At 43.5% G+C, this 26909-nt stretch overlaps 1 protein-coding gene across 1 annotated transcript in view; it reads left to right on the top strand.

Annotated features, from left to right (window-relative positions):
- Positions 1–8029: 8029 nt before the first annotated feature.
- The window catches only part of LOC144761570 (nephrocan-like), a 123303-nt gene continuing 104423 nt past the window's right edge, over positions 8030–26909 (top strand). Inside the window, exon 1 of the mRNA XM_078646868.1 lies at positions 8030–8215. Within this exon, the coding sequence (XP_078502994.1) occupies positions 8030–8215 (186 nt within the window). The remainder of the gene's footprint in view (positions 8216–26909) is intronic.

Below are 26909 nucleotides of genomic sequence, written 5' to 3'. Positions count from 1 at the left end.
CTGGATTTTCTACCAGAGTTGTTGAAGAGGCTGTTCAGTTAGTTACGTCTTCCCTCGTCTTCTATGATGCATTACTATGCAAGACACGCATCCAATTTTAAATGTTATTCTGGCTTCCAGTTGAAGCCAGTAAAGGTCGTGTAGAAGAAGGTAGAATCTCTCTTTTCAGTGACTAATCTTGCTGTTACTGTAGTACTGCTTTGATGGAGGCAAGGTGGCTCCTAGGGGTCCCTATATTACCAACTGAGCAAGGGCATAATATAATAGTACTAACAGCATTGACGAAAGGGCATATTTAAAAAAACTAAAACAAGAACATTAAGCCCGAGAAGAGCAGGGAAAAGGCAAGTGGTCCTCTTCAGTATTTAGCTGCTAGTTTGTTTGCCAGCCTCATTATTTCAGTGGGATCCCCTCTTTTAGGGGCTTTCTTTGTACAGATTAGCATTTAGGATTGGGAGATTTTCATTATGTTTGGGATTGTCTGGATGCTGGTTGGGCATTTTGGATAGCTGCTGGACGCCCCCATTTTTAGCTGGGTATGCTTCCAGCACTAAGTTGGCCTGCCTGTGCTCGAACCAGCCAAGCCATCTGTTGTCACCAACTTTGTTTGGTGACCAGGCAATACCATGCCACAGTTCCTCTAAAAATATTTTGTATTACTACCTCGTCTTTCCTAGTTTTTACAAGTGGTCACATTCTTGATGATGCTGCCCAATGTGGTCACCGGTACTTTTCTCAATTTACTTTTCAGAGAGTCGGAAATGGAGCCATTAAAAGTGACAAAAAATCAGTCCTTGGTTGATAGTAATTTTATGGTTGCACTCTCAAATTCTTACTGCCAATTTTGTAAACTAAAAGACCAAGTTGATCTTCGGGGCAAAGAAGTTGGGCAGCATATGACACAAACAACAAGAGCTCTGTTTTGACTAGAATTAACGAATCACGTCATAGATCACCATACATTTTCTTCTAAGAGTGCTTTGAGGACCAAGTTGTAGGTAAAAACATCTGTTTCTGAGTCTGCGTCCACTTGAATGCTGCCCGGGGAGAAGCTAGTGGAGATCTTCTAGGGCTTTGACTTTTCAGTGTTTTTCATTTCTACTTACCTTCTTTTCAATACCATTGTGTTTCAAACTATGGAGCATGGCAGTCAGGTGCAGTTATCAGCGGTCATGTCTTTATTGCTAAAAATGGCACTTGCTGGTAGCCTTCCACCTCGGCACATATATGGCAAATTTACCTCTTTCTTGTGGCTTTGCCTTTCTGTTGGTCCCAGAGTATGATGTTTCTGCTTTCAATATGATCATAACTGTCTTACTTTTATATGCCTGTTGGGTTAAATGTTCCTCATTAACAACCCCAAATATGGGTAGTGTGCATGCTTAGCACTTGCCAAGGAGTCGACAGCATTATTAGAGTGGACCTTGGGCTATGCTCATGGAGACACCTAGCCAAGGGCTGGGCTCTAAATGTCTTTGTAAATTTGCAAAGTTCTGAATATAACACATCCTCTAAGCTATGTCTTTGGAAATTCAAAGTTGTAAGAAGGTACAAATGTTATACAAGTGGATTTTACTTCCCCTGGGCACTGCCAAGGCAAGTAGGAAAAATATCAGCTTGGTGAGCCTCAGAAGTGATATGGCGTATTTTATCTCATTTGATTTAATTAGGCAAACTTATTTCCAAAGCCAATCACGAGAGAAGCCCTATCGAGCATGAGCTAAGCTATTAAAATTGGTTACCTGATCAGAGTCTTTTTTTTACAAAACAGTTTTCGTTGGTTTGTAAGTTATACAGTAATATAGACGTTGTAAAAATAAAAAAAGATAAAGAGAGCATGAGTTAACATAGAACTGTTGTACATTGTTACAGAGCAAATTCAGTTCTATGGTATGCCAGTATGTAAGAGCTTTGGGGCATATGTATAAAAAATGTGATTTGCTTTTCTAAAATAGCGATTTTAAGCGAATCGCTAATTGAGAATCACAAAACGCGATGTAAATGTGTTGCAACAAAATTGCAATTCCTTAAAAATCGCAAATACAAATAGCAATTTCCAAAATAGCGATTCCTTAATAGCGAAATCGCTATTAAGAAATCACAAATTTAGCAAATCCGCGATTCCTGTACAGCTTGATGACATCACACCCAGGAAGTGTGACTGCCCATGCTGTTCCTGATTGCCTGAGGCTGTGTCAGAGGCTGGGAGGAGAAGCACCCCACTCTGAACTGCAACACCACCAATACACAATGGATCCACAGGAGAAGGATAAGGAGGCAGCTGGCAGGAAAAGAAAACACAAATTCAGTGAGAAGGAGCAGGAGGTACTCATTGAGAAGGTGGCTCAGAGCCATGAAGTGCTTTTTGGCAAAAAATCCCTGCATGTCCCTGGGCCTCAAAAGCGCAAAATGTGGCTGGACATACAGGCAAAGGTGAATGCCATAGGTGTCACACAGTGCTCCATTGGTGAACTACGCAAGCGCTGGTATGACATGCACTCACGGTCTAAGGACAAGGTTGCCACCAGGCTTGCGGAGGCGGAGAAAACTGGTGGGGGTACATCCACAGAGTCTGAATCCACACCCCTTGAGGAGTTGGTGGAGTCCACCCTATAGCCTGAAAGCATCAGCGGGGTTGCAGACATTGACAGCTCCAACACGCCCAACACCAGACAAGGTAAGATGCATGCTAAATCAGCCCTGACCCATTACCAACTTAATAACACACTCAGGAATGCCTCAATCACGATGTAACAATGCAACTCCATTCCACATATTCCAGCCCACCCAGCAATGCATCATGGTAGATGTAGTCACCAACATAACACAGTTGAGCAATGACGCACAGCAATGTATCAGCAGTTGACACAAAATAGTAACGCCATAAATGTAACACAGCACTTATGTAACCACAATGCAAAAACTGTTATTCAGTGAACAACGGAAAGCAGGACACACACTAAGTAGTGCTTTTGTATTTACAGTTGAACCTGAAACAGAGGATGACAACACCGAAGCTGAGGAGGCAGCACAGACACAGGACCAGGCGGGGGAGAGGACACAGAGCAGAAGACACTGCCAACACCTATCCAAAGAAGACACTGTCACATTGTGCTCCACTCCTGGTGTTGGAGGGAGAACATGAAGGCATACAGGATTAGGCACATACGGAGCAAGAAGAGCATGCATGGCAGGCACATGATCAGCCCCCTATGCACCGTAGGGACGAGAGTTGCAGGAGACACAGGCCAAGAGCACAAACCAGCACACACGCAGGGGAGGATGCTTACGTATTTTCCAGCCTGGAAGGTACAATGGTGAAGGTCCAGCGCCTGCAAGCCAAAAGCATGAGTTGAATACACAGGCAGCTGGTTTCTGTTAATCATAACCTTACTGACATGAAGGAGGGCATCAGAGAACTCAATCACAAAGTTGATGAGGGACATAAGGCCTGTGCAGACAGCATTAGGGAAATGACTGGAGCAATCAAAGAACTCTGTGCCACTATGAAAAGGGACAATGCATCCAGACGCAGGGGAAAACAACGTCTGTTCACCCGTCTGGATCTGTATAGCAAGGCGGTCATCCGTTTGTCAAATGTCACATCGGTACTGTCACGACGCACAGTGACCATGCAGGTAGAAATGACACACTGCAGCCAGGATGTTGCCAAAGGTTTGGTGCAGGTCACCAATGCAGTTGACCAACTGCAGACAGCTAATGTAGGTGGTCTGTCTCCTGGGGCAGCGGACAGTGAGGAACTCTCCAGCCGAAGCAGCATCACCCCACCTATTTCAGAGCCCAGACAGCGTAGTGTGAGGCAGGGAACACCATCAGATGCCTCAAGGGAGAGCAGTCAGCACCCTGAGCGTGCAACTGCAGGACGTGCACGTTAGAAATGAACTGAGTTACCACAGCTGAATGCTAATGGGTGAAGTAACCCATGGCATATGGACATCTGTAAAGCCATTACTCATGGACTGTGAACATAAACATGTGCAACAGCAAGTGCCACACATATAGTGTGTTTGTAGGCTGTGTGAATGCAATTTACCTCTCGCTAAGGTACATTAACCGCATGCGTGCGGTCGATATTCTGCTCCTGCGCTGAGAATCTGTAAAGCCCTTTATTCATGACGAGCTGGGCTCGTCATGAGCGTGCGAGGAGGCTACCTCATGACGAGCCCAGCTCGTCATGAGCGTCGAAGGGGTTAAAACACAGTCATTCTCAAATCATTATTTGCATTGTGTCATCATTACTCGCCTAGAAATAGTTGTGTGTTATTTCATCACGTCTCTGTCGGCCCTCAGCTGCCCCTACACCACCTGCTGGTCTGCAACATGGAACTGGTACCTCATCCTCATCTGATTCTGTTTCTGTGAGATCCACTGGTATGCCTTTTCTTGTCACAATGTTGTGCAGCAATCTTGCAGCAGGTCTTTGGGCCATATTGTAGTGCTCCTCCACTTTTATGCAGGCAGCAGAACCTGCTCTTCAGTATACCAAATGTCCACTCAATTACACAGAGCATTGACTTGTGTGCGCGATTGTATCTTCGCTCTTTTGGTTAGCCAGATTGAGGTACGGTGTGGGGATGAATTTGCACACTGCATATGCACTGTCACCTACAAGATAAAAGACATACGGTTAATCACCGTCCCCTCACTTCAGCCATTAGCTGTATGTAAGAGTGCTTGACATGCATTTACCTAGCAGGTAGCCCTAGCAAAATGCATCCCCAGTGAGACGTGTGTATATTCCACTGTGTCTAAAAATAAAGGAATCGTGCATACTGCCAGGGTATTTTGCCACTATATCAGTTATGGTATATTTTGTGTTGCAGATGACCTGTATGTTGAGTGAATGGAATGATTTGCGGTTTCTGAATACGTACTCATTGTTTGAGGGGGGTGTGAGGGCTACATGCGTACCATCTATGCAACCAATGACATGGGGAAATTGAGCCATCTGGTAGAAGTCCAGTTTGGTTTGCTGCAATGCCTGTTGTGTGGCGGGGAATGTGATGATATAGCTCTGTACCATTGCTACCAAGAATGCATGGAAAAAGCGCGACAGGCAACTCTGGGACACCTCTCCTGCTGTCGCTATTACCCCCTGGAAGCTCCCGGATGCCAGTAAGTGCAGTGAACACAGGACCTGCACATGTGGTGGAATGGTTTGGGTCCTGCGGGTTGGGTGTTCAAGCATAGGTTTTAGCTCATCAATCAAGTCCAGTATTTTAGCTGAGTCCAGCCAATGCTTCTCATGTATCTCTTCCTCTGCCTGCTGGAACAGAGTGATACGCACTCTCAAGACCTGTTCCTGTCACCTCCTTCTCTGTGCTGCTGCTTAAATCCGCATCCTCCTGGCTATCACATACAGCGCTGCCATTGTGGAAGTCCCTGTGGCACTGTGGGCTTGTTTAAATAGGTTGCACCTGGTTACCACCTAGTTTGAGTTGGTGATAAAAACCAGGTACAAATTGCGAATTGTTAAGATTCGTAATTTGCGAATTTATGATACATAGGTTTGTGAATTTGCAACTTGTGACAAGTTTTTTTGTGATTTTCGCAAATAGCATGTCGGTATTAGCGAATTCGCAACAATTATTTGCAGATTGTGGACCTTGCAAAAGAGGAACACGCTATTTTAGCGAATACCTATTTTGAAATGCAAAACTCTGTTATACATTTGGGGAAAGCTATTTAGCGATCGCAGTGTTTGCGACATCAAAATAGCTTGATACATATGCCCCTTTGAACTTTAATGTGGGTGTCACTTGGCCCTTAAACTGCGCAATGTTCTGAACACTGTGACAGTTTCTATTTATTTAGTCTATTTTCATTCTGTGCTTATTGTTAGCTTTTCTTCATCTCTATTATAAAGTGTGAAGTACCTAGAGCCCATGCAAAAATACTATATGCTGACGTGTTTTTTCGAAGTTTGGTAATAGGTGCCATTACAATATGGCCCTTTACAGTATAAAGGTATTGTCTACAAAGATGGATGCTAAATGCCAACACGTGGACAGAGCTAATGTATTTTGTGCCATGTTAGTTTAATCTTGCAGTAGTCTTAGGGGGAGATTTACTAAGATTTTGCGCCCTGTGTGCGTCACAAAAGTGAGCATTTTTAGAAACTCTGCTCAATGAAATATAAATAAATAAAATGATATACTATATATGTGCAGATGTGTACAGTTAATAAGCTGCTTATTAGCATTACTAAGGGAGAGGCCTGGGCTTCTGAAAGGTGAAACCTGTAGGTGGATAATAACGCACCCCACCTCCTTCAAGAGGGGTAAAAACTGCAAATTACCCTCTACTGATCTGCAGGAATAGTTAAGGCCCTGCGGTTGTTTCATGGGAAGTAATTATAAACAAGATACTTAACTAGAATCTGGGTACAAGAGGTTAAGTCCAGCCCTGAGTTACAGTCGCATTTCCTGGGCCTTGTAATGATTATTTGTCATTGTCACTTAAATCTGTGAGGCTGTAAGGAGCGTTTTTCGCATATTGGGAGTTAGTGTGGTAAATAAAAGATAGCATTTGATATATGTAACCTTCGTGGAAAATATACCTTCCAAATCTATTAGATCATTTATTTGAACTCTATATTGATTAGTATACCATTTCCAAATTTAGAGAGAGATAGCTGCTGACTACAGCTTGCAAAAGTAAACAGTGCCTGGTAGGGCGGTCAGTTTCACTGGCCAGGCGTGTCACACCTAGACAATATCCGGGGTGTTTGCTGTTCACTGAAGGTGTTAATCATCAGTGTAGCACACGGGCGAGGTCATGGGAGATTCACAACCTCGTAAATGAACACAAATATCTTACCCGGTATTTGAGAGCACATCTGTCATGCGCTGTAATTCTCAGCAAGAGTTGTTTCTTTGAAGCTTTTGAAATATAATAAATCAAGCATTTAACTCAACCGAGGAAATACACTGAAATAGTGAGATTACATCTATTTAAAATCGTTCAAACACAGAATAAATGCTCTGTTTCGCACTGCTTTTGTTGTCTCTATAAGAGTGAGGGGTGCAGAGGTGGCTCCAATCTATATTAATTAATCTGTTTTGCACAAGAGAAATGTTAAGAAACTGCAAAAAAATATAACTTGTTAACAGTTTTATGCACTATGCATGTTATTTTGATGGCAAGAAACGAGTTAAACTGATTTGGTTAAATCGTTCACATTTTAAACATAGAGAAATGCATTTATTTAATTCCATATAATGCAAATACACCAAAAGAGGTGCAAGTTAAAATGTGCTTAATTTTGATCGAGGCACAAAAAATGTGTAATATGAACTGGAGCAAACCATGCATGCTCTATTTCCTACTGTGCAAGGAGCACCAATAGTGCAAAACTGCGTTTTCTTCATTTTGCAGCAGTGCAAAGTGTGTGCTATCTTGCCCAAAACATGAAAAACGTGGAGGATTCTTGCATTTGATGCTCATAACGTCTTACTGCATCTACTAACTTAAAATATACCCTCAAAACTTGATCGATAAAAGTAATAAAATGTAAAACTTGTAATGTTTCTATGTGACATTTGGTTAAAAAAAACACTTTGATATGGAATTGACAAAATGTTTTAATACAGGGTCACGGAACATGCAGAGCTTTTATTGCCCCTATAAAACAGCTCTTTTATCTGGTTTTGTTGTCCCACTGGCCCTCTGGTGTCACATTTAAGAAAGCCAGGAAGGTGCAGATAGTAGAGGCCTTTGCAGATTAGATGTCAGGCAATAAATAACCCTGGTTTCTATATCTCCGAATACAAAGGCCATTAATCATTGGTCGGGACCTCTGCTCTTTGTAATAGTTCCCAACATTTAACCAGGTCAAAGCTGTGTATTGTATTTGTCACCTTCTTGTGTGGACAAAGGCTCCCCGTCATGGTAACCCTAGATCGGAGGTCGTGCTATAAAAGGGCTGACACCTTAAAATCTGTGGCATTGTGGGTGAGGGTTGCTTTTCCCGACTGGTGGAATCGTTGTGAAGCTTCAATCCTGGAAGATGCGCTTGTTTTGTTTCCTGTATATTTTTTCCCACCTGCCTGGTGTCTTCGGAGGCTGCCCCCGGAGGTGCAGCTGCGAGGCCACGCGAGCAGTGCAATGCTACAGGATCACTGAGGTGCCAAAAAGCATTCCCGCCAGCACCGCCAGGCTTTACATCAGCCACAGCAAAGTCAAACACCTGCAGGTGAGCGAGGCCAGCCCTTTCTTGGGTCCTTCCTGTCACTCAGTCTCTGCACTGTAGGGAGAAAGGAGCTGTGCGTTACTTTGCGTCTTCTGTTTCTGATGTGAATGCGGCGTGGCGGTGGCTTTCTGTAGTTTTTGGATAATAGCCAACTGGTCCTATGTCATGCATCGCAGCTTTTGCCAGTTAGTCAGCAGGGCTTTGCATTCTGGGACATGTAGTTTTACTTTTCCCTTTGTAAGTATGAACCAAAAAATATCCACACTTGAAATGGTGTTGACTAAAACAAAAGTGGTTTGCTGAAGGGGTTACACATGACATGGCACAGCTTGGCATCTGTGTTTTCACATTCCTCCCCTAAAATAGCTGCTAACTTTCCCAATATCAATTTTTCAGCTAACAGGTCTGTGTTATAGATCCATAACCTTGATGAGAAAAGAGAGACTGTTTCTGTCCGAATCCTGGGTGTACTGGTACCATGGCTTGGTACCATGTTGTTCAACAACCCAAAAGCTCTCTCCTGAGTGTTCATTGTCAGAATGTGGGTCATGCAGCATATCTCGAGGATGTGTAGGCTTGTGTACAGATGTTTAGAAATTTGTTTAATGGTTCTCGAGCAGCTGGGCACTGAGGCATGGGCTGATAGAAAGAGGCAGCACGTTGACTGAACATCTGTTTTAGGGGTTGTCATTCATTCTGTGCATGTGAAAAGCTATACTTATTATACCCTTTTGCATATGCAGCATTGTCATTTTGTACCCTAGAAGCGGGGACACTGAGAAGTGGTTGTTGCATATCAGACTGCAGTGTTGTATTTATTTATTTATAGTTGTCTATTAAGCGAACTTGGCGCGCGGGCATTAGTGCACTTTACAAGAGAGAAAGCTGTGTTCTGGATAACAAGCATCATAAATCCACCGATTAGCAACTGGAAAAACAAATGGAATAGGTAGTTCATACTCGCATCTGAACAGTACTAGAAAAGAAGTACTTAGAAAACAATCATAATGAAAGAGCAACAAAGCATCAAGAAAACAGAGAAGGTCAACAGGTTGGATTGGTCTAGGCTGGTCAGCCAAGGTGATGTGAATACTACTGGGAAAATGCCTCCTATATGACTGTGTCAAGCATGTGGTGGATGGCTATTCTGAGCTTGGGCATGTGCTTATAGCATGGCGATGGTAAGGAAAGCAACAGGTTTCGGTGTTCTTTTTAGAGTATTTGAAGGCTTGCGGAAAGAGCTATTTGGGGCGGGGATTTTGTCTTGTCACAAAATATGGAATTGGCTTTAGAACATAATCATGGCATCATCTGCAGACCCAGAGAAACAAGCAGTGCGTGCCAGTCATTTTTGTGTCATTTGGGAAACCAACTTTGGCATAATCTTTGACCATCACAGCGAGGGTGGTTGCAGTACGTTTGAGAAAGTGACATATTTACTTACATGAATCAGTATTGCATTGTGACTTGTTGCAAGATATGTGAAATTGCTGGCAGACATATATCTCTTGTGCCATGGTAAGTTTAAAACCCATTGAGATAGTTGTACTTAAATGCAACTCTTCTAGCACTTCTCCATTGAGCGTAAAGAAGTATGTATGTTGCTATTTGGTTCAAGTCGCCTTGTATGTTTCTAAGGAGTTCAGTAATTGAGTATGCTCAATTCATGGTGACTGTCTACTGCTGGGTCGTGTCCAGTGCTCTGAATCTAGCTCTGGTCACGCTCAAAGCCCTTTTCTACAGTGGAGGCTGCCATGTATTTAGGGTGGTGGGGCGGGCAAAATATGGGTGGCATTAAAATAATTAAAAAAAAGGCCCTTACCTTGCTGACTTTCCCCACGACGTTCTTCTCGCTCGGGTGTCTTCGCTCCTCGAAGCTCCAGACCCAGGAAACCGCATTAGTCAATCCTGGCGCTGCTCTCATGATGTGAGAAAAGAGTCAGGATTGGAGGAAGGGGCCTCTCTCAGCGCTCTCAAGGGCACTGAAGGCCTGGGCTTGGTCTAACCCAGCTGGCGAAGACAACTAGGTCAGAGAAGTTTAAAATGCACATGTCTGACTGACAATTGCAAGACGGCTGGCCAAAGAAGGGAGGACGGTGGCAGAGTCTCCCCGAGCCGCTTTTTAATATCTGCTGTGAGTGCTACAGCGCTCTGCGCTCCCTACTACCTGGTACCTGTTTGCGTGCTCCTGCACTTTTAATTTTTAAATTGTGATTACTACTTTTAAAAATTTGTGTGATACTCACTGTTATTACTGTGTTGGTGCACCGGGGCTCACTAGGACTTCCTGCTTCTTAGAGGGCCTGCGCTCGATTCTTCCCCTGCCCCGCCCCGTTCCGACGCGGCAACCAGTGCCGTTTGAGCGGAGGGCGGGACAGGAAGAGCCAGTGACCCCACCCAGACTGTCGCGCTGTTAGCGCTCTAGCTTATTGCATCAGGCAGGGCATTTAAGGCAGCGAGGAGCAGCGGGAGCTTGCGGAAGGGAGGACGGTGGCAGAGTCTCCCCGAGCCGCTTTTTAATATCTGCTGTGAGTGCTACAGCGCTCTGCGCTCCCTACTACCTGGTACCTGTTTGCGTGCTCCTGCACTTTTAATTTTTAAATTGTGATTACTACTTTTAAAAATTTGTGTGATACTCACTGTTATTACTGTGTTGGTGCACCGGGGCTCACTAGGACTTCCTGCTTCTTAGAGGGCCTGCGCTCGATTCTTCCCCTGCCCCGCCCCGTTCCGACGCGGCAACCAGTGCCGTTTGAGCGGAGGGCGGGACAGGAAGAGCCAGTGACCCCACCCAGACTGTCGCGCTGTTAGCGCTCTAGCTTATTGCATCAGGCAGGGCATTTAAGCCCTCTCGTCGCACAAGCGCGCAGCGGTTGCGCGCAGGGGGCGCCTTAGTCGCGCCTGAGACGAGCCAGAGAGGAGCCCGTCTGTGCCCGTCCGTGACCAACCGGGGCCAGGGGCCATGATCCCTGCTCCCGTGGCACCCTCCGGTAGCGGAGCAGACAGACTTAGGTATTCCTCCAATGACCTACGTAATCTGTGGCACCCGCCGCCTAAAGGCTGCGCACAGGACTCTGGCCCATGTCCCAGAGGCCCGTTTTCTTGTAAGCACTGTCATTACCAGTCATACCCATGTGCTCCCCTTTTAGGCACACTGACCCCTGAGGACCCTAGTCCTAGGGGCAACAGTATACTGTGCAATATAAGATCTCTCCCGAAACACCATTCTGAGGTTTGGGATTTAATTCACTCTGCCCGCCCAGATTACTGTTTCTGAACGGAGACCTGGCTTAAACCCCATCTGGTTCCTGCTATCACCTTGGGGATCCCTTTGGGGTACAAGATTCTTAGGCTGGACCGCCCTGTCAAGACCGGCGGCGGGGTCGCTGTTATTTACAAAGACACTTTCACTGTTACCATTCTTGATCAATGCTGTACCAGTGACATTGAAATTCTGGTTTTCAAAATTGGTTCCACACTACAAGCTTGCTGGAAGGGAGCATTGGTGTATCGTCCCCCTGGCCCCTGTGCCGAGGCCTCGACCCTCCTTCTAGAGACACTAGCCCCACATATCAGTATAGGGACTAATTTTGTACTCCTTGGAGATTTCAATGTCCACAGTGAATTGTCTGACAATGCAGAAGCTCGCAACCTGCTGGCGGACTTATCTGCTCTGGGCTTCAAGCAGTGCAACCAAGGTCCGACCCATCAGGCCGGTCACACCCTCGACTTAATCCTGTCCAACACGCACTTCCTGACCTGTTATCCTCCAACACAGGTGGAGTGGACCGACCATTTTGTAATTAATTTTTCCCTCCCCACTCTCATTGAAGCACACCCCCAACCTGCTCCCCTCCCGCTATGGCGCAGGCAGTGGCACAAGGTGTCCGCAGACACTTTTAAAACTGCTTTCATACCTCCGGTCTTTCTCCCCTCTGACTCCCCCAACTTGGCCCTGTCCAAATACAATGGTGCCTTGAACACTGCGGTCAATCTCATTGCCCCTTTAAGACTCTGCAACCGGCGTTCTAACCGCAGGCAGGAACCATGGTACTCGGACTCACTGCGTGCGGAGAAAAAGGCATGCAGGAAGTTTGAGAAGTCCTGGAGAATTTCACGCAGTGCTGCCGATAAAGACCGTTATCACTCGGCCCTGAGACTCTATCATAGGAATATCAGAGCTGCTCGTAAATCCCACATTGTCTCCCAACTTTCTGAGGCAGGTAATGACTCTAAATTGCTGTACCAGGTTCTCTGTACATTCACCAAGCCCGTCGCCTGCGACAGCCCAGAGACACTGTCCCAAAAACTGTGTGAGGATACTGCTGGGTTTTTTGCCGATAAAATCGATGCAATTTATCGAAACATTGCCCAATCAAGCTCACTTGTTGATAATAAGGACCCCTCTCCCAGCCTTCAGCCCGGAACAGTCGGAGCTGGCCCCGCTGCGCTGTCCTCTATCCCTGAGATTAGCCTGGATCAGGTTAACTCTCTGATTGGGACCATTAAATCAGGCAGCCCAGTGGACCCTGTACCCGCCCGTGTCATGCACCTCATTGGGAGTGTCCTTAGTCCCTCCATTCAGACGGTGATCAATCGCTCCCTTTCCGAGGGACTGGTCCCCCTGGAGTGGAAAGAGGCCATGGTCAAGCCCATCAGGAAAAACACCTCTATCCCCTGGTCGGACATGACCAACTTGAGGCCAATCTCCCTTTTGCCGTTTGTCGGCAAACTGATGGAGAAGCATGTTAACCACCACCTTTCCAGCTTCATTGAGCAGACCGGCAGTCTGGACCATTCTCAGTCGGGGTTCAGGCCTAGGTATAGCACCAAGACGGCTCTTCTCTCCGTCACGGATGCTATACGCATGTCCCTGGACAGAGGTTTGTCTGTGGTGTTGGTGCTGCTGGACTTGTCCGCAGCATTCGACACCATATCCCACGCCATTCTCCTAACTAGACTAAAGGAGATTGGCATTGACAAATCTGCCCTGGCGTGGTTCACCAGCTTTCTCACTGAGCGCACCCAGAAGGTAAATATGGGTTCCGTTAGTTCCACCTCTACCAGCATCATCAGAGGAGTCCCGCAGGGCTCCTGTCTCAGCCCTACGTTGTTTAACGTATATGTCTCCTCCCTGGCCAACATTATGAGGTCTTTCGGGTTTATGCCCATCTCTTACGCTGACGACACGCAGCTGCTGTTCACTTTTAAAACCTTTACCCCGGAGATAAGACAAGCTTTCTCTAACGGCATGACTGCGATCGCAAGCTGGATGGCCAAGAACTTTCTCCAGTGCAATGTGGGAAAGTCGGAGGTCATGTTATTTGGAGAGGCAAAAATCCTGTGGACCCCTGACTGGTGGCCCACTAGTCTGGGTCAGGCCCCTTCCCCTAAACAGGTGGTGAAAAACCTGGGTGTCCGTCTTGACCACGATTTCACCCTTGCTCATCATGCCAGCACCACGGCGGGATCTTGCTTTCACATTATTAGCCTCCTTCGGAAAGTGTTCCCCCTTCTCCCTGACAACACAAGAAAGACCTTGGTCCAGGCCCTCGTTCTGAGCCGCCTGGACTACTGCAATGGCCTATTTCTAGCAGCCAATGAAGGAGTGCTTAACAAACTTCAGGTTGTTCAGAATACCTCGGCACGTTTGGTGACCAATGCCCCCCCCAGAACGCCATCCCTGCCCCTTCTCAAAGCCCTCCACTGGCTTCCCATCCGGAAACGGGTGGAATTTAAGATCTGCTGTGTGGTGCACAAGAGTCTCCACAACCTAGGGCCGCACTATCTGGCCGAAAAATTTGTCTACCACCGTCCTTCCCGTAATCTGAGGTCCAGCAATCAGCTGTTACTACAGATTCCTAGACATAATAAGACCAGACAGGAAGGTCGTGCCCTCTCCATCATGGGCCCTCGTCTGTGGAACAATCTTCCCCTTACCCTTAGAGAGTGCCCGAGCCATCTAGCTTTCAGGAAATGCCTAAAGACAACTCTGTTCTAGGATGAGCGCATGCCCCGATCTGTTCACTTCACAGCACCGCGCGGAGATACACCTTCGGGTGTGATGCCGGCGCGTTACAAACCCATAAATAAATAAATAAATAAATAAAGAGACATCCACACTTTAAACATAAGTGCACAGCTCCCTGCTGCCACTCAGCAGCAATTGACCGTCCTGACACTCCGTTCAGGATGGGTTGCTGAAAAATAAAATGGTAATAAATAAACGTAATTACCATTTCATTTTTAAGCTGTTCTGGCGATTTTTTTAGCGGGGCGACGCTCTTCCATTATCATGGAGGAGACGCCCCTGCTTCCTCTTTTTCCTTTGCATGGTATCTCACCACCACTTCCTCTTCTCTGTCATGTACTTACTGTCTGGAATGTTCCAGCAGTAGTGGTGTTTGGTGTAGGGCCAGAATGTAGTCTATTTTGACAGGACTGCATGGGAGATGCTTTATGTTGGCTGTGTACAGCACAGGGTTATGACCTTCAGGTGCATTAAGACTTTATGCTCTTTGTAGGGGTTTACAAATGTTAGCACCTGCTCTCAATCTTCCTTTGTCTGTTCGCTGCACAACTTGCACATTAGTCAGATTTGCTGCTGCTTTCATGCCAATGCCTATTTTGTGGTTGTTTTTTTGGACATATGGCACATCACTATTTGTGCTCTAATCCCCCCTTATAAAATGCACTTTTCACTTTTGCTATTTCAGAATACCCCAATTTTCAGATCTTCCATGATGTGTATCTAATTAAGAAATGACAAAAACGTTTTATCTTGATTTAGAATTGATTGCTGATTGAAATTCTTCCATGTTGTTCAGAAAGTACTAAACCTGCAGGACGTTTCTACATCAGAAACCTTACTTTTCCATTAGCTAGGAAATTCGTCTAGTGGATTCTCCTTCCAATTAAGAACTTGTTCACTAATCAGATGAGTTCTTGCTGCCACCTCCCTCTAAATCAAGCCTTGACATTGCAAAATAAAGGCTCCATTGCATAAATAGCATCTAATAAAAACTAAGGGCCATATTTATCAAGGGGTTGAGTTAATTTTGCACCACGCAACATGGTGCAAAAGCGCCGCAATCCCTAAAATGCAATTTTCAATCCACACAAGGCCCCATTGCATGACTCTGAGTGGCTTGATAAATATGGAGTAACACAGCACAAATCGCTGCGTTGCGTTACTCTGCTCCAGGGAGGCATTCCAAGGGCGTTGCGTGGGTGTTCCCACGCATCACTCATGGATTTTCATGCATTCCCAGATATATCATTACTGGTAGGCCTGGGAATGAGCCAAAATGCTATGCCTTCCCAGGGCAGGCGTACCTTTCTTTCTCCTAATTACTTCCTTTTTCTATGTGTGCTGCATCCTGAGCACACATAGAAAGAGGAAGATGCCTCAGGGGATTGTATTTGTGCAGGAAGGTGTTCCTTCCTGCACAAAAACAATCCTGCTTGCAATGCACCATGGTGCAAGGGTGCCTGCGTTGGCGCTAGGCAGCACATTGTGAGCCAGTGCTGGGAAAAAACAGGAATGCACCCTATTGTGATAAATACGGTGCAGTCCTGCGCTTTCCCTGTGACACAGCACAGCAAGGTGACTTGCTGCATTTTTTTTAGACAAATATGGCCCAAAGCCTTTTGAATTGATTCCTCCTCAGTGATGAGATCTAGACTTGGTTCTACAATGACTCTGCCCTTTCCCTGAAATGCACATTTTGTAGTAACCATCCTCTATGTAGCTTGTATCACCATTAAAGTATCCTATTTAGAAAAGGCTCTGATTTAGAATTTTACGGACAGGATATTCCGCCGCAAACGTGACGGAGTACCCTGCTCGCCAATCCCTCCATCAGCAAAACTCATTCAGAAATGGACGGGCCTGAAGTATTCTGCCAACTGAGCCCCCGTTGACTCCTTTGACAGAATACTTCCTATGATGGCCGAACAGAGTAGAGGCCACCAGCAGGAAGGACATTACAATGCCCACCCTATTGATGGTGGACGGTGTAATGTAATTATTTCCTTATTCATCGCCACCAGAATAAATCTGACAATGAGGGGCAGGAAAAACACTATAATTACCGCCGCACCTTGGGAGAAAATCCCCAGCATATGGAGTTTGTTAGTTTTTGTTTTTCAAACACAATCTCTGTTTTTCAAAAACATAAAAAGTTAAAAGTATGGTAGACGACCATCAAAACCTACGCCGCTCATCAACCAAACTTTTAGTTCAATGTACAGAGATTACTGCTAGGCTGGCAGCCATTTCTAAATTTGGCAGAGGAAAGTCAGTCAGGGTGATGGAGGTAATGTCCTCCGCCACCCTAATGGACTATGCTCCATCCACCAAACTGTGAATCAGGTCCAGAGTTTCCCCCTCCATGAAAACATTTCTTCTTTTTCAATTGGACTGCACAATAAAGGCACAGGCGCTGCTATTTTGTAAGTTTAGTAGAGTTGTATGTTAATTTCATCAAGCCTTAAACCGCTGCTAAAATTGCAGTTCTGCATTTCTCCATGCCTCAATTACCTGTCATGAATTCCAATATCTGCTGGTAGTCCGTATAGCTGTGGATTGGAGCCTATGCCTAATATTCAATTCAAAACACACTTTTATGATTAGAACCGCATTAAATAAAAGCTTGGGTGGCGAAAATCTCAACAAAAATATACGTTTTGAACAGTACTGCATTATGGTGCTCTTCCCAGGTATAGATCTGCCTCTAGCATAATGATAAAAATAACAGAAGATGGACGAAATGCTAAACAAATCAAACATATCTGGGTTGAATCCATTGTTTTTCCTCATGTCATGCCATTCCAGTTTAGACCCAGCCATATGCAAATCAGTCTTGACCTTGCTTACATAGTGGGTATCCCTGCAATGAGATGGTGATGCATAGGAATGCAAAGAAGAATCTATTCATGTGTAGCACTAGTACATGTGAGTACTTGATGAAAATGACAATCGGCTCTTTGGCCACTAATATGAACATGGATGGCAGGTATTTCAAGACAAAATGTATTGTTTCAGTTAATTAACATACGTTTGATGAAGGGAATACGGTTTATTTTTCCAAAAATAAAGTTTTGACTTTGATATCAAATTGTTTGAATTTTCATAAACTGACAAGATCCTGTATGTTAGAAAATTATGAAATTTCCAAATATATTTAAACTAGTAGTTATGTGATTATAGTTACTCCTGTCTGAGACCACTGGTGTAATTCATATGCTGTCCTCCTTTCTAAGATCTCCATAACTTGAACGTTAGCACAGGAGTATAGGATTGTAAAGTCTGTCTAGACCTCCTGTGTACTACAAGAGATTGAGAGATACATGTATTTTTACGTCTTCCAGCTTTATATAAGTGTAGCTAGATGCTACAAAAATTAAAGGGTTTCTTGATTGCCTGTATTACTATGACTTTTCAAATGTTTTAGGGAAATTGAGAAAGAAAAGTTCCCTTTTTGCAACTTTTTCTGAATTTTTCTCGGGCAAGTGACCTATTAATACACCGAGAAGTGGCCATCTTGATTGGCATGTCATGTAAATACTGGAGTATTTCATCACTTCCTTTTTAGAATCTATGGCTTTTTAGCAAATGTATGTGAAGATTGTGTTGTGAAATGCTCTATGTGGCTTCTTATAAACTCATGGGAGGAGAAGCACACTGAAAAGATGTCAGGCTTGTTGGCTTCATGTGCTGAAATTCACAGAGTGTCTTTACCCCTCACTTCTTTCAAATAACACCAGTCGCGACTGTAAGGCAATTCAAGGTAACGGCCTTGCCAAAGTGAGCTTCTTACCTATGTAATGATAAATATATTGTTACGGTCATTGATGTGGTGACATGTCTCCCACCCGATACTACCCAGTTGACCCTGTGCACACGTAGGAGAAAATCAAGCCCGTGGGGCAGCATTTGGCGAACCATGTCTAAGTAGTACAATTATAGGGCCCAAAACAGATGTACCTCAAGAAGAGGTGTCCAGGTGCTCCGAAGACCTGCTTCGCACATAAAGGATGGATAGACGTCTAGGCTGTTTTAAACGTTGATATTGAACTTGTAGGTTTTGAGACGTTTCCTAAATTGCACCGGAAGAACATTGGGAGAGAAGGTGGAAAGACATACTTTTCTATTCTTTGTGAATGATTCCAGACAGCAAGCATCCTTCCTCTTGCTCTAGTTTCCTTGAATCTCGGGATGGCCAACTGAAACTGGTAGGAGGATCTCAGAGTGCGGGCTGGAATATGCCTAAGAAAAAAGTATTTCATATAGGTGATCTCTCTTTTGGCAATGGAGCACTGTGTGACTGAATCAGAGGCCCTAAATAAGCATCTCCTTCCCATCGGCAACCAGTCAAGTTTACGTAGCTGATTAGAGACTGGAGTATTACGCCCAAGTCCCAATACAAGTCTGGCTGCTGAGTTTAATGTAACTTAAAGATTTCTCATGGCATACTTAGGTCTGCATAAGAGCAGAGAGTTACCATGATCAAGCTTTGAGAGAATCAGAGCATGAATCATTGTCGTTTTTTAAGCCTTAAATTACTTTCAGCAGAAGCATGCAACTTGCTTATATGTGGAAGAAAAGAAAGCTTAGAGTCAAAAACAATTCGCAGGTTCTTGACCTACCCAACTGGAATAGGGAGGGCCCAAATTTGTTGGGCACCAGTTATGAGATCACACTGATTGATTGATTGCCTAGACAATCATTTCCATTTAATCACCATTCAAGGTGAACCGATTTGTCCTCATCCAGTCCAATATGTGTGTCATACAAGAAGCAAAAAGATCTGGGACACTGTTAAGCTCAAGATTAATCATTTGCATCCGCATAAGAGCAGAAACTATAGATATAAACTTCAGTCAATTTTGCCAGGGGAGTGACATACATATCATGTGGGAATGTGGGACTGACAGCAGAGTTTTGTGGAACTCCCACACCAATTGACCTAGTGGTGGAATGGAAGTTGTCCTGACATATAATCTGCTTGTAACCCTGTGAAAATGACGCAAACCATTTTTACACCGTACCTGCCACACTTGGACCTGCCAGGCTTTCCAGCTGAATAACATGTAAAATGGTGTCAAAAGTGCTGACTTGTCAAAGATTAGTAGGGCCACTGCCCTTGTCCAGAATTGGATGCATGTCCTTTATAATCTTTGCTAGATCTGTTTCAGTGCTGAGGACCCCCCCTAAAGCCTGACTGTGCAGGGTAGAGAAGCTGATTGTCTTTCAGAAAATCAGAGTTAGACCAGCGCCATGCTCTTTCCTTTTTTTGCAGATTTATTTGGTGGCCATATTATTAATATTGTACCATGGTGCAGATAGTGTTCTCCTTATGTATGAGAGAAGTCAAAACGGAATGAATGAATCAAGAGAGACAGAAATACACTCATTGATTACTCGTGTGCTTCTCAAAGGGCCCATATTGCTAAAGTACGTTCTAGAGCCAGCTAGTATTTTATTCCACTGAGTCTTGTATAAGTTGCTCCACGCTCTAGCCCATGAAGCATTGGGCGGATATCCATATTGCATTTGGCATAAGGACTTATAATCAAGAAAAGGATCACCTTATGGTCAAATCAAGCTATCATGGTAATATCCTTAATTTCCATTCCACTATCTCAGGAGTGGAAAATATTTTGTCCAATGCATGCCTACCACATGGATGCATATTTTGGGAAGACTGCAACGCGAGCCCCGCCAGAGTTTCACATATTGTTTGAGCATTAATATCTAGCTGATTGTCAAACTGTAGATTAAAACACCCTAAAATTAATGATTGGTTACAATTTAACAGGCAAGTGACCATTGTAACAATTAATAAATTAACAAAGTCTTTCACTGGACCAGGTGGTCTATATAGTAGGATTAATTTGATAACAGTTCCCTGAAACCTTCAAGAAAACGGACTTATGTTTTACATTTGAAACATCGGAAATGGAATAAATAGAGATATGAAGATGCTCCTTGAAGATGCAAGCATAGCCCCCTCACTTTTTAGTTGGGAGATCAATATGCACTTCTGATAACCTTCAGGAATAGCTTGCTCTATGTTAATTAATCTTGAATCCATATTTGAGGTAAAAAAAATGCAATCAAGTCCAGAGTCCACAATTAAATCATGTTCTACTCATCTACTGTATGTAACCAATGAACGAACATTTAATAATGTACCTTTAGGGGCTTGTTTAATATGGGAAAAAGTGACGTACTGGCGACGCAAGGGTGTTATAGATAAGCACCTCTGAATATTGTATTTGTTTACCTGAAGATAGAGGGTGTAACAAATTTCCAGAGCACCAGGGCGTGCTTATTTCAGGTTTCAAACAGGGCAGGACCGTACCCAGATATTCTATACAGTTCGGAGGGGAGCAAGAAGCTGGGGAAGAGAACTTAAGCTCCCGCCTGTCTGCTCTAACGCCAGGGGCGGCCTTAGGCATGTGCAAGCTGTGCACCTGCACAGGGCCACCAAACCCCAGGGGCCACCACTCCAATATATATCCTTAATATAATAATCCTCTGAGGATTGATAAATATTTGCGTGGCGGCCCCAGTGGCAGGGATTTGGCGGCCTCCGTCTCTGTTCCACTTCCAAACACCCTGACCCCCCCCTCTTCATTGACCTCCGCGCTCCGCCGCGCCCGGACCCCTCTCCCTGGGCCCCCTACCTACGCTCCCTGCCCAGGGCCGCCATGAGCCTAGAGCCGCCCCTGCTAACGCAACCGAACTCAGAGATATACATTTCTGGCCCTGGGCCAAGCCAGGCACGGACAGTTGCAGGCGAGCTTGCCTTTGGTGTGCCCGCTACGCACATGCGCTGCAATTGCCATTAAACCCCTGAGGTATGTCAATAAACAAGACCGTGCACTCGGCAGAGACCTACTATCAATATGGCACTCAGTAGGAGGAATACAAAAGGCAGAAGGGCTCAGGAAGAATGTCATGCCATGACCGGCTCCTTCGTCAAAAACAGGTAAACAAAAAGTGCAAACGCAGCAATTATCTAGTATTCGATAAAATCCAAAATTCAAAGAAATGCATAAAAAAAATGCGACTAAATTCCTAAATCAAATTTAAAGTTGGATGTGTGGATTGTGTGTGACTAGCACCATATCATGATAGAAGGACCCACTGGGTCTGCCATTAAATATCTGAATAACGCATAAGCACAAAATAGGGCCAAATGTATCAATCAGATTTAAAATAGTGTGTGTGACTTGGGGCATATCAATGTAATGCCACATGGCATTGCCTAAAAAGCAAACAAATAAATCCTGTATGGCTGATGTGTCCTCCTAATGTAAGATAGTGGTTGTATGATTTATTCACTGATTCAGCAATAGAGTCAAAGGTTAGTTTATTATCAATCAATCAATGGATTATTAAATCACAAATCTTACTCAGTGGTCCACGTTGTGGTATTAAGGTGGAGGCCACTATAGAGGCTGTTTCCGTTTATTTTTTATTTGAACGACTGCTCCTGATTATTTAATTCTTAGTACCCTTTCAACCTAAGTTCAACAATGCCAATTCGTAGATTTTCCCCACAAAGCAGAAATAGGGGCTTTGCCCCCTGGTCTGGGTCCTTGGCTGCACCATGTCTCATGAGCTGCTAACAAGTTGTAGTTCATGCGCATCTGACACTATAGATGATAAGGCTCTTGGATTGTGGCTGCATAGAAAAGTGATAAAGTGGGTGAAAGAGAACCCCTTGGGTACTCTACTGTACTAATTAGTGGCTAATGAGTAAGGCTCCCATTTGGCTGTTTTAACACATTTTTACAGATAAATACAGACACAAAACAATGTTTTTCCTGTCTGTATATATTTTTAAAAGTGGAAAAATACTGAAAATTGTGCTTCTTTTTTGCGGCTCTCCATGCTGTCTTTCATGACCTCCAGGTAAAAACTGAGCATATAAACAGCATGGGAAGTTAAAAAACAGGATGTCCTTTCCTTAAATACAGGCATATGCTCACATATATGTGAAGTATATTGCTAATATGTACCTGTTGGTGTAGTGTGTTCCTACATGTGGCTGCTTAATTTGCTAAAACGCAACAACAATCTATGTATAAGAGCATGTCTAGGAGTTACAAAGATGAGAAAATATGCCATTTTACTACTCCATTATTCTCAAAACATAAAATAAATATAGATAAATACCAGTAAAATGGCCCAAAAATAAATATGGCTAAATACAGATAGAAATGTAAAAAAAAAAATACCATAAAACCAAGAGTCCTACTAATGAGTTAGTGCCCTGGGTTAACTGCTGTGTCCTTCATTTTAAAAATTAATGTGACCTACTCTGGGCATTTGTTTGTGATCCTAAACCATATGATTGTATTGTGATGTGATGGTGTTCTCGAAGATGAATCATGAATGTTGACTGTCCTTCTCATTAGCAAACGTCTCTGTAGAACGCCTCTACCGTTTCTGCCCTTACCCTACGTATGAGACTTGAGAAACCAGAAAAGGCTTTGCAAGAAGGATGAAAGTGGTGGCTTCTTGGTTAGACAGAAGTTGAAAAACTATCCTTGGAGTTGTTATCTGTATCCCGCTTCAGAGTCTCCAGTTCAGTGTGTACCTCACAACACATGTGGCACTATATATGTGTTGGCTTGTGTTGGCTTGTATTGGCTAATACCGTGCGGTTTTTGAGTTCAGGCACCTCTGTCAGGATAAATGACTTCCCAGCGATGACAATTTCCCCAAATAAGTTTTCTCATAGACTAAAGGGTTGCTCCAGAAAAGAAATTCTGAAGGATGGAGTATGTAGGTCACAGAAAAAATAATAAGAGGTTTTAATCTAAAAAGTAACATGTGCACATGTTTTCTATTGAACTGGTTTTGTCAGAGTGAGTTTTGCTGTGAAACCTTTGCCTATGGCGTGACAAGCTTACTCCCCTTTAATCTGGTCTATGTTAGCAAGCATTCTTATAAAGTTAACTGGTCAAAACGTAGAACTTTCTTTACAATGGTGGGTCATAACAATTAACAATATCTCCACTGCTGTATCTGGGTATTATTATATATTATTACATTATTAAGAAAGCCATGACTTATAATAATGGTGTTTAGTACCTTGATAGTGAAGAAGTGGGGCAGAATTCTGACAGGAATGTTAATTTCGGCTAACTTTTTAATGCTTGCGTGAGACATATTCATGATTAAGTCAAAATATTGCAATATGCAAATATCGTGAATTAAATCGGGAACCAAAATATTGTGTTTACATAGTTGTATGTAAACTACACAAATAGCGAGAAAAGAATACTATGGGACAGAATATCATCAGATAAAAGGTACACGTACTGCTTTGACGATGTATAGCATTATATTTAACATATTTTAGAAATTCAAGTTTAAAATGATAATATAATTAAAAATAAATCCATATAATGTTATATAATATAACATTAGATAAAAACATAAAAGTATATACTTAAAAAAATTAAAACACTCACTAAAAATAAAATATATTAGAATTCTAATTAATAAGAATAACAATAACAGCGTATATCTAGCAAATTATATAAAAAATAAACAAAAGAACCCCCAAAAAAGTGTAAAATAAAAAATTTACAAATTATTTGATTTGAAAAATAATGAAAAACATATATTTTTTTAAAAACTATTAAAATAAATATTACTACTCCTGACTAACCAATAGTATGGAACGTGTTGGATTTTACAGTATCAGATTTGCTATTCCCACTTCAGTCTTATCAATATAATGGAAATTATTGGATTTTGGAGGGGTCAAATTTACTACTTCAACATAAGCAAAATTAGGGAAAATGTTGGACTTTGCCGGGGTCACATTTACTATTCCCACTCAAATCAGAACAGTAGGAAAAGAGTTAGACTTTGGAGGGATCAAATTTACGATTCTCTGTCCAAAAAATCATCAGTGTTAAAAGTGTTGAGCAATGGAGATGTACCGTTTACTATTCCCACTGCAATCTCATCCAAAGGAGAGAAAGTTCTAGACTTGAAGGGGTAAGATTTAACATTCCCACTGTAATCCTAGCAAGATTTGCTATTACAACTCCAATCTGAAGAACAACAGGGAAAATATGGACTTTGTAGGGGCACATTTTCTAGTCCACCTTTAACTTTAGCGAAAGTAGTAAAAAAGATAGACTTTTGTAAGGGGTAAAATATACTATTCCCACTCCAATCTAAGCAAAAGTTGGGAAAGTGTGGAACCATGAAGGGGATATATATTATTACCATAACAATGTAAGGAAAACTGTAAAGTGTTGGACTTTGGAGGGGTCCAATTTACCATTTCCTTTCCAACGTAAACAATAATATGGAAAGGGTTGAACCTTGTAGGGGTTAGATTTACTACATCCTCTCCAACCTGAGCAAGAGTTGCAAAAGTGTTTTACTTTGAAGGGGTCAAAGTTATTTTTCCCAGCACAAAATCAAAAAAGTAGGGAAAGTATTGGACTTTTGAGGGGTCCTATTTACTATTCTCACTCCAGTCTCATCAACAGTAGGGAACGTATTGCACTTCAGAGGGATCAGATTGACTATTATCATTCGGTTGTAAGCAAGAGTAGGAAAATTTACTGGACTTTGGAGAGATCAAATGTACTATTACTACTCTAATCTGAGCAACTGTAGGGAAGTGTTGGACTTCCAAAGTGTTCGACTTTGCAGGGGTCACATTTACTATTCCCACTCCCATCTAAGCAACAGTAGTTGTACAAGTTTGATCAGTGTTTTCAAACTTCTTTATGCCAAGCCCCACCTAGGGAAAAAGATATTGACCAGCCCCCTCACTTGAACATATGCTAGTTCCTAGCCAACCTAAGAGAAACTCTGCCACTCCCAATACACTCTCTCCAAGCACTCAGTCTTTCAGATCCATTCTGCCATTGCTCAAATGTACTTTGGCAGTGCTCAAAGTCTGCCAACCCTCTTCTGATGGTGTCCTTCCATTCCACAAGCATCCTTAATTTGCCCTCAGCCCTTCATGAATAACTCTCAGTGGTCCATCAAAGCCCAAAGTGACTTTAAACTGTCTTCAAGATACCCTTTCCTAACCCTGAAAAGCCTTAACCCACTATCACTTTTTCTAAGCCAGTCCTCACAGGCCCTCAGCTGGACTTTGCACCCTGTTAACCACCAGAGCCCAAGACCTCTTCCCCAAACAGTTAAAGCATATCACCCAGTACTACAGAGCAACTGATCTAACCCACAGACTCTCAGTTAACCCTTAAATGTCAGCAAAGCTCTTGTGCTAGCTGACAGAACCCCACTTAGAGCCCAAAAAATCTCTACCCCTCGTCTGTGCAACATTTGGGCCTTTTAGGTATTCTCGATTAGCCCCTTCAACTGCAGACTCTGCCGCTTTCTAACCAACCTGTCCTGAGCTCTCCAGCCAAATAAGTTCCTGCACACATGCATACAAAATCCAGCCAGGCATTTCACCCGCTAATCTGCTATTCCTTAACATACCGGAGCTTTAAAGCCCTACCCATGATAAAGTGACTTACCACTTTGGAGTAGCCTCTTTCAAATACACACACATTTGCATTTTGTACATGCAACTTGTTTCTACAGTTTTGCAGTTTAGAAGCAGTATAAGTACGCCATCTGTGCAGCAAGGGTTCAAATTCTAGCAAGATGGCTCAGTTGATTCATCCATGTGTTACATTTGTTATAGTTCTTTGTGTAACCTAGAGGTCACAAATTCCTATCAGGTAAATGGTCCAGGGGGGTTATGCTCTCATTTTTATACGCGATCTGCTTTGTCCTCACATGATAAAAGATGTTATTCTTCAGACTAGATAAAAAGGAATTCTGCTGTACACCAAAGCACTGTACATTATTCCACTTTACGGCACTCCACTCTAAGTCACTCCACTCTACACTATTTGACTGTGCGCAACTCCATTCTACGCCACTCTAGTCTATGCTATTGCATTCTACGTCACTTGACTTCATGCCTCTGTATGCCACTCCACTCTAAAGTATTACACTCTACGCCACTCCACTGTAAGCCACTCCACTGCACGGTTTTCCAATCGCCCCCACTCCACTCTGCACTACTCCACACTGTGCCACGCCGCTGTACGCTACTCCACTTTATGCCTTTCCTCTCTATGCTATGCCACTCTACGCCACACCACTCTATGTTATTTGACTCTATGCCAGTCCACTCTATGCCATTGTAGTGTACACCACTCCATGCCACTCCACTCTACATCACTCCACTCTATGCTATTCTATACCACCCCACTCTATTCCATTCTACGCCACTACATTGTATGCTATTCCACTCTGTACCACTCTATGTCACTCCACTCTATGCCTCTCCACGCTACGGTAGTCCATTCTATGCCATTCCACTTTACGGCACTCCACTTCTATGCCTCTCCACGCTACGGTAGTCCATTCTATGCCATTCCACTTTACGGCACTCCACTGTACACCACAACACTGTATGTTATTCCACTCTATGACATTTCTCTGTACGCTATTTGACAGTACGTCACTCCATTTTATGCCACTCTACAGTATCCCGCTCTACTGTATGCAACTCCACTCTACCCTATTCAACAGTACGTCACTCCATTTTATGCACTCTACTGGACGCCGCTCCACTCTACCCTATTACATTCTATGCCACTCAACTTTACCCCACTGTATGCC

Source organism: Lissotriton helveticus, chromosome 6 (assembly GCF_964261635.1).
Source record: "Lissotriton helveticus chromosome 6, aLisHel1.1, whole genome shotgun sequence".
Taxonomy (NCBI): Eukaryota; Metazoa; Chordata; class Amphibia; order Caudata; family Salamandridae; genus Lissotriton; species Lissotriton helveticus.
The sequence above is the reverse complement of the archived record's forward strand: the minus strand, read 5'-3'. Positions and strand labels throughout refer to the sequence as shown.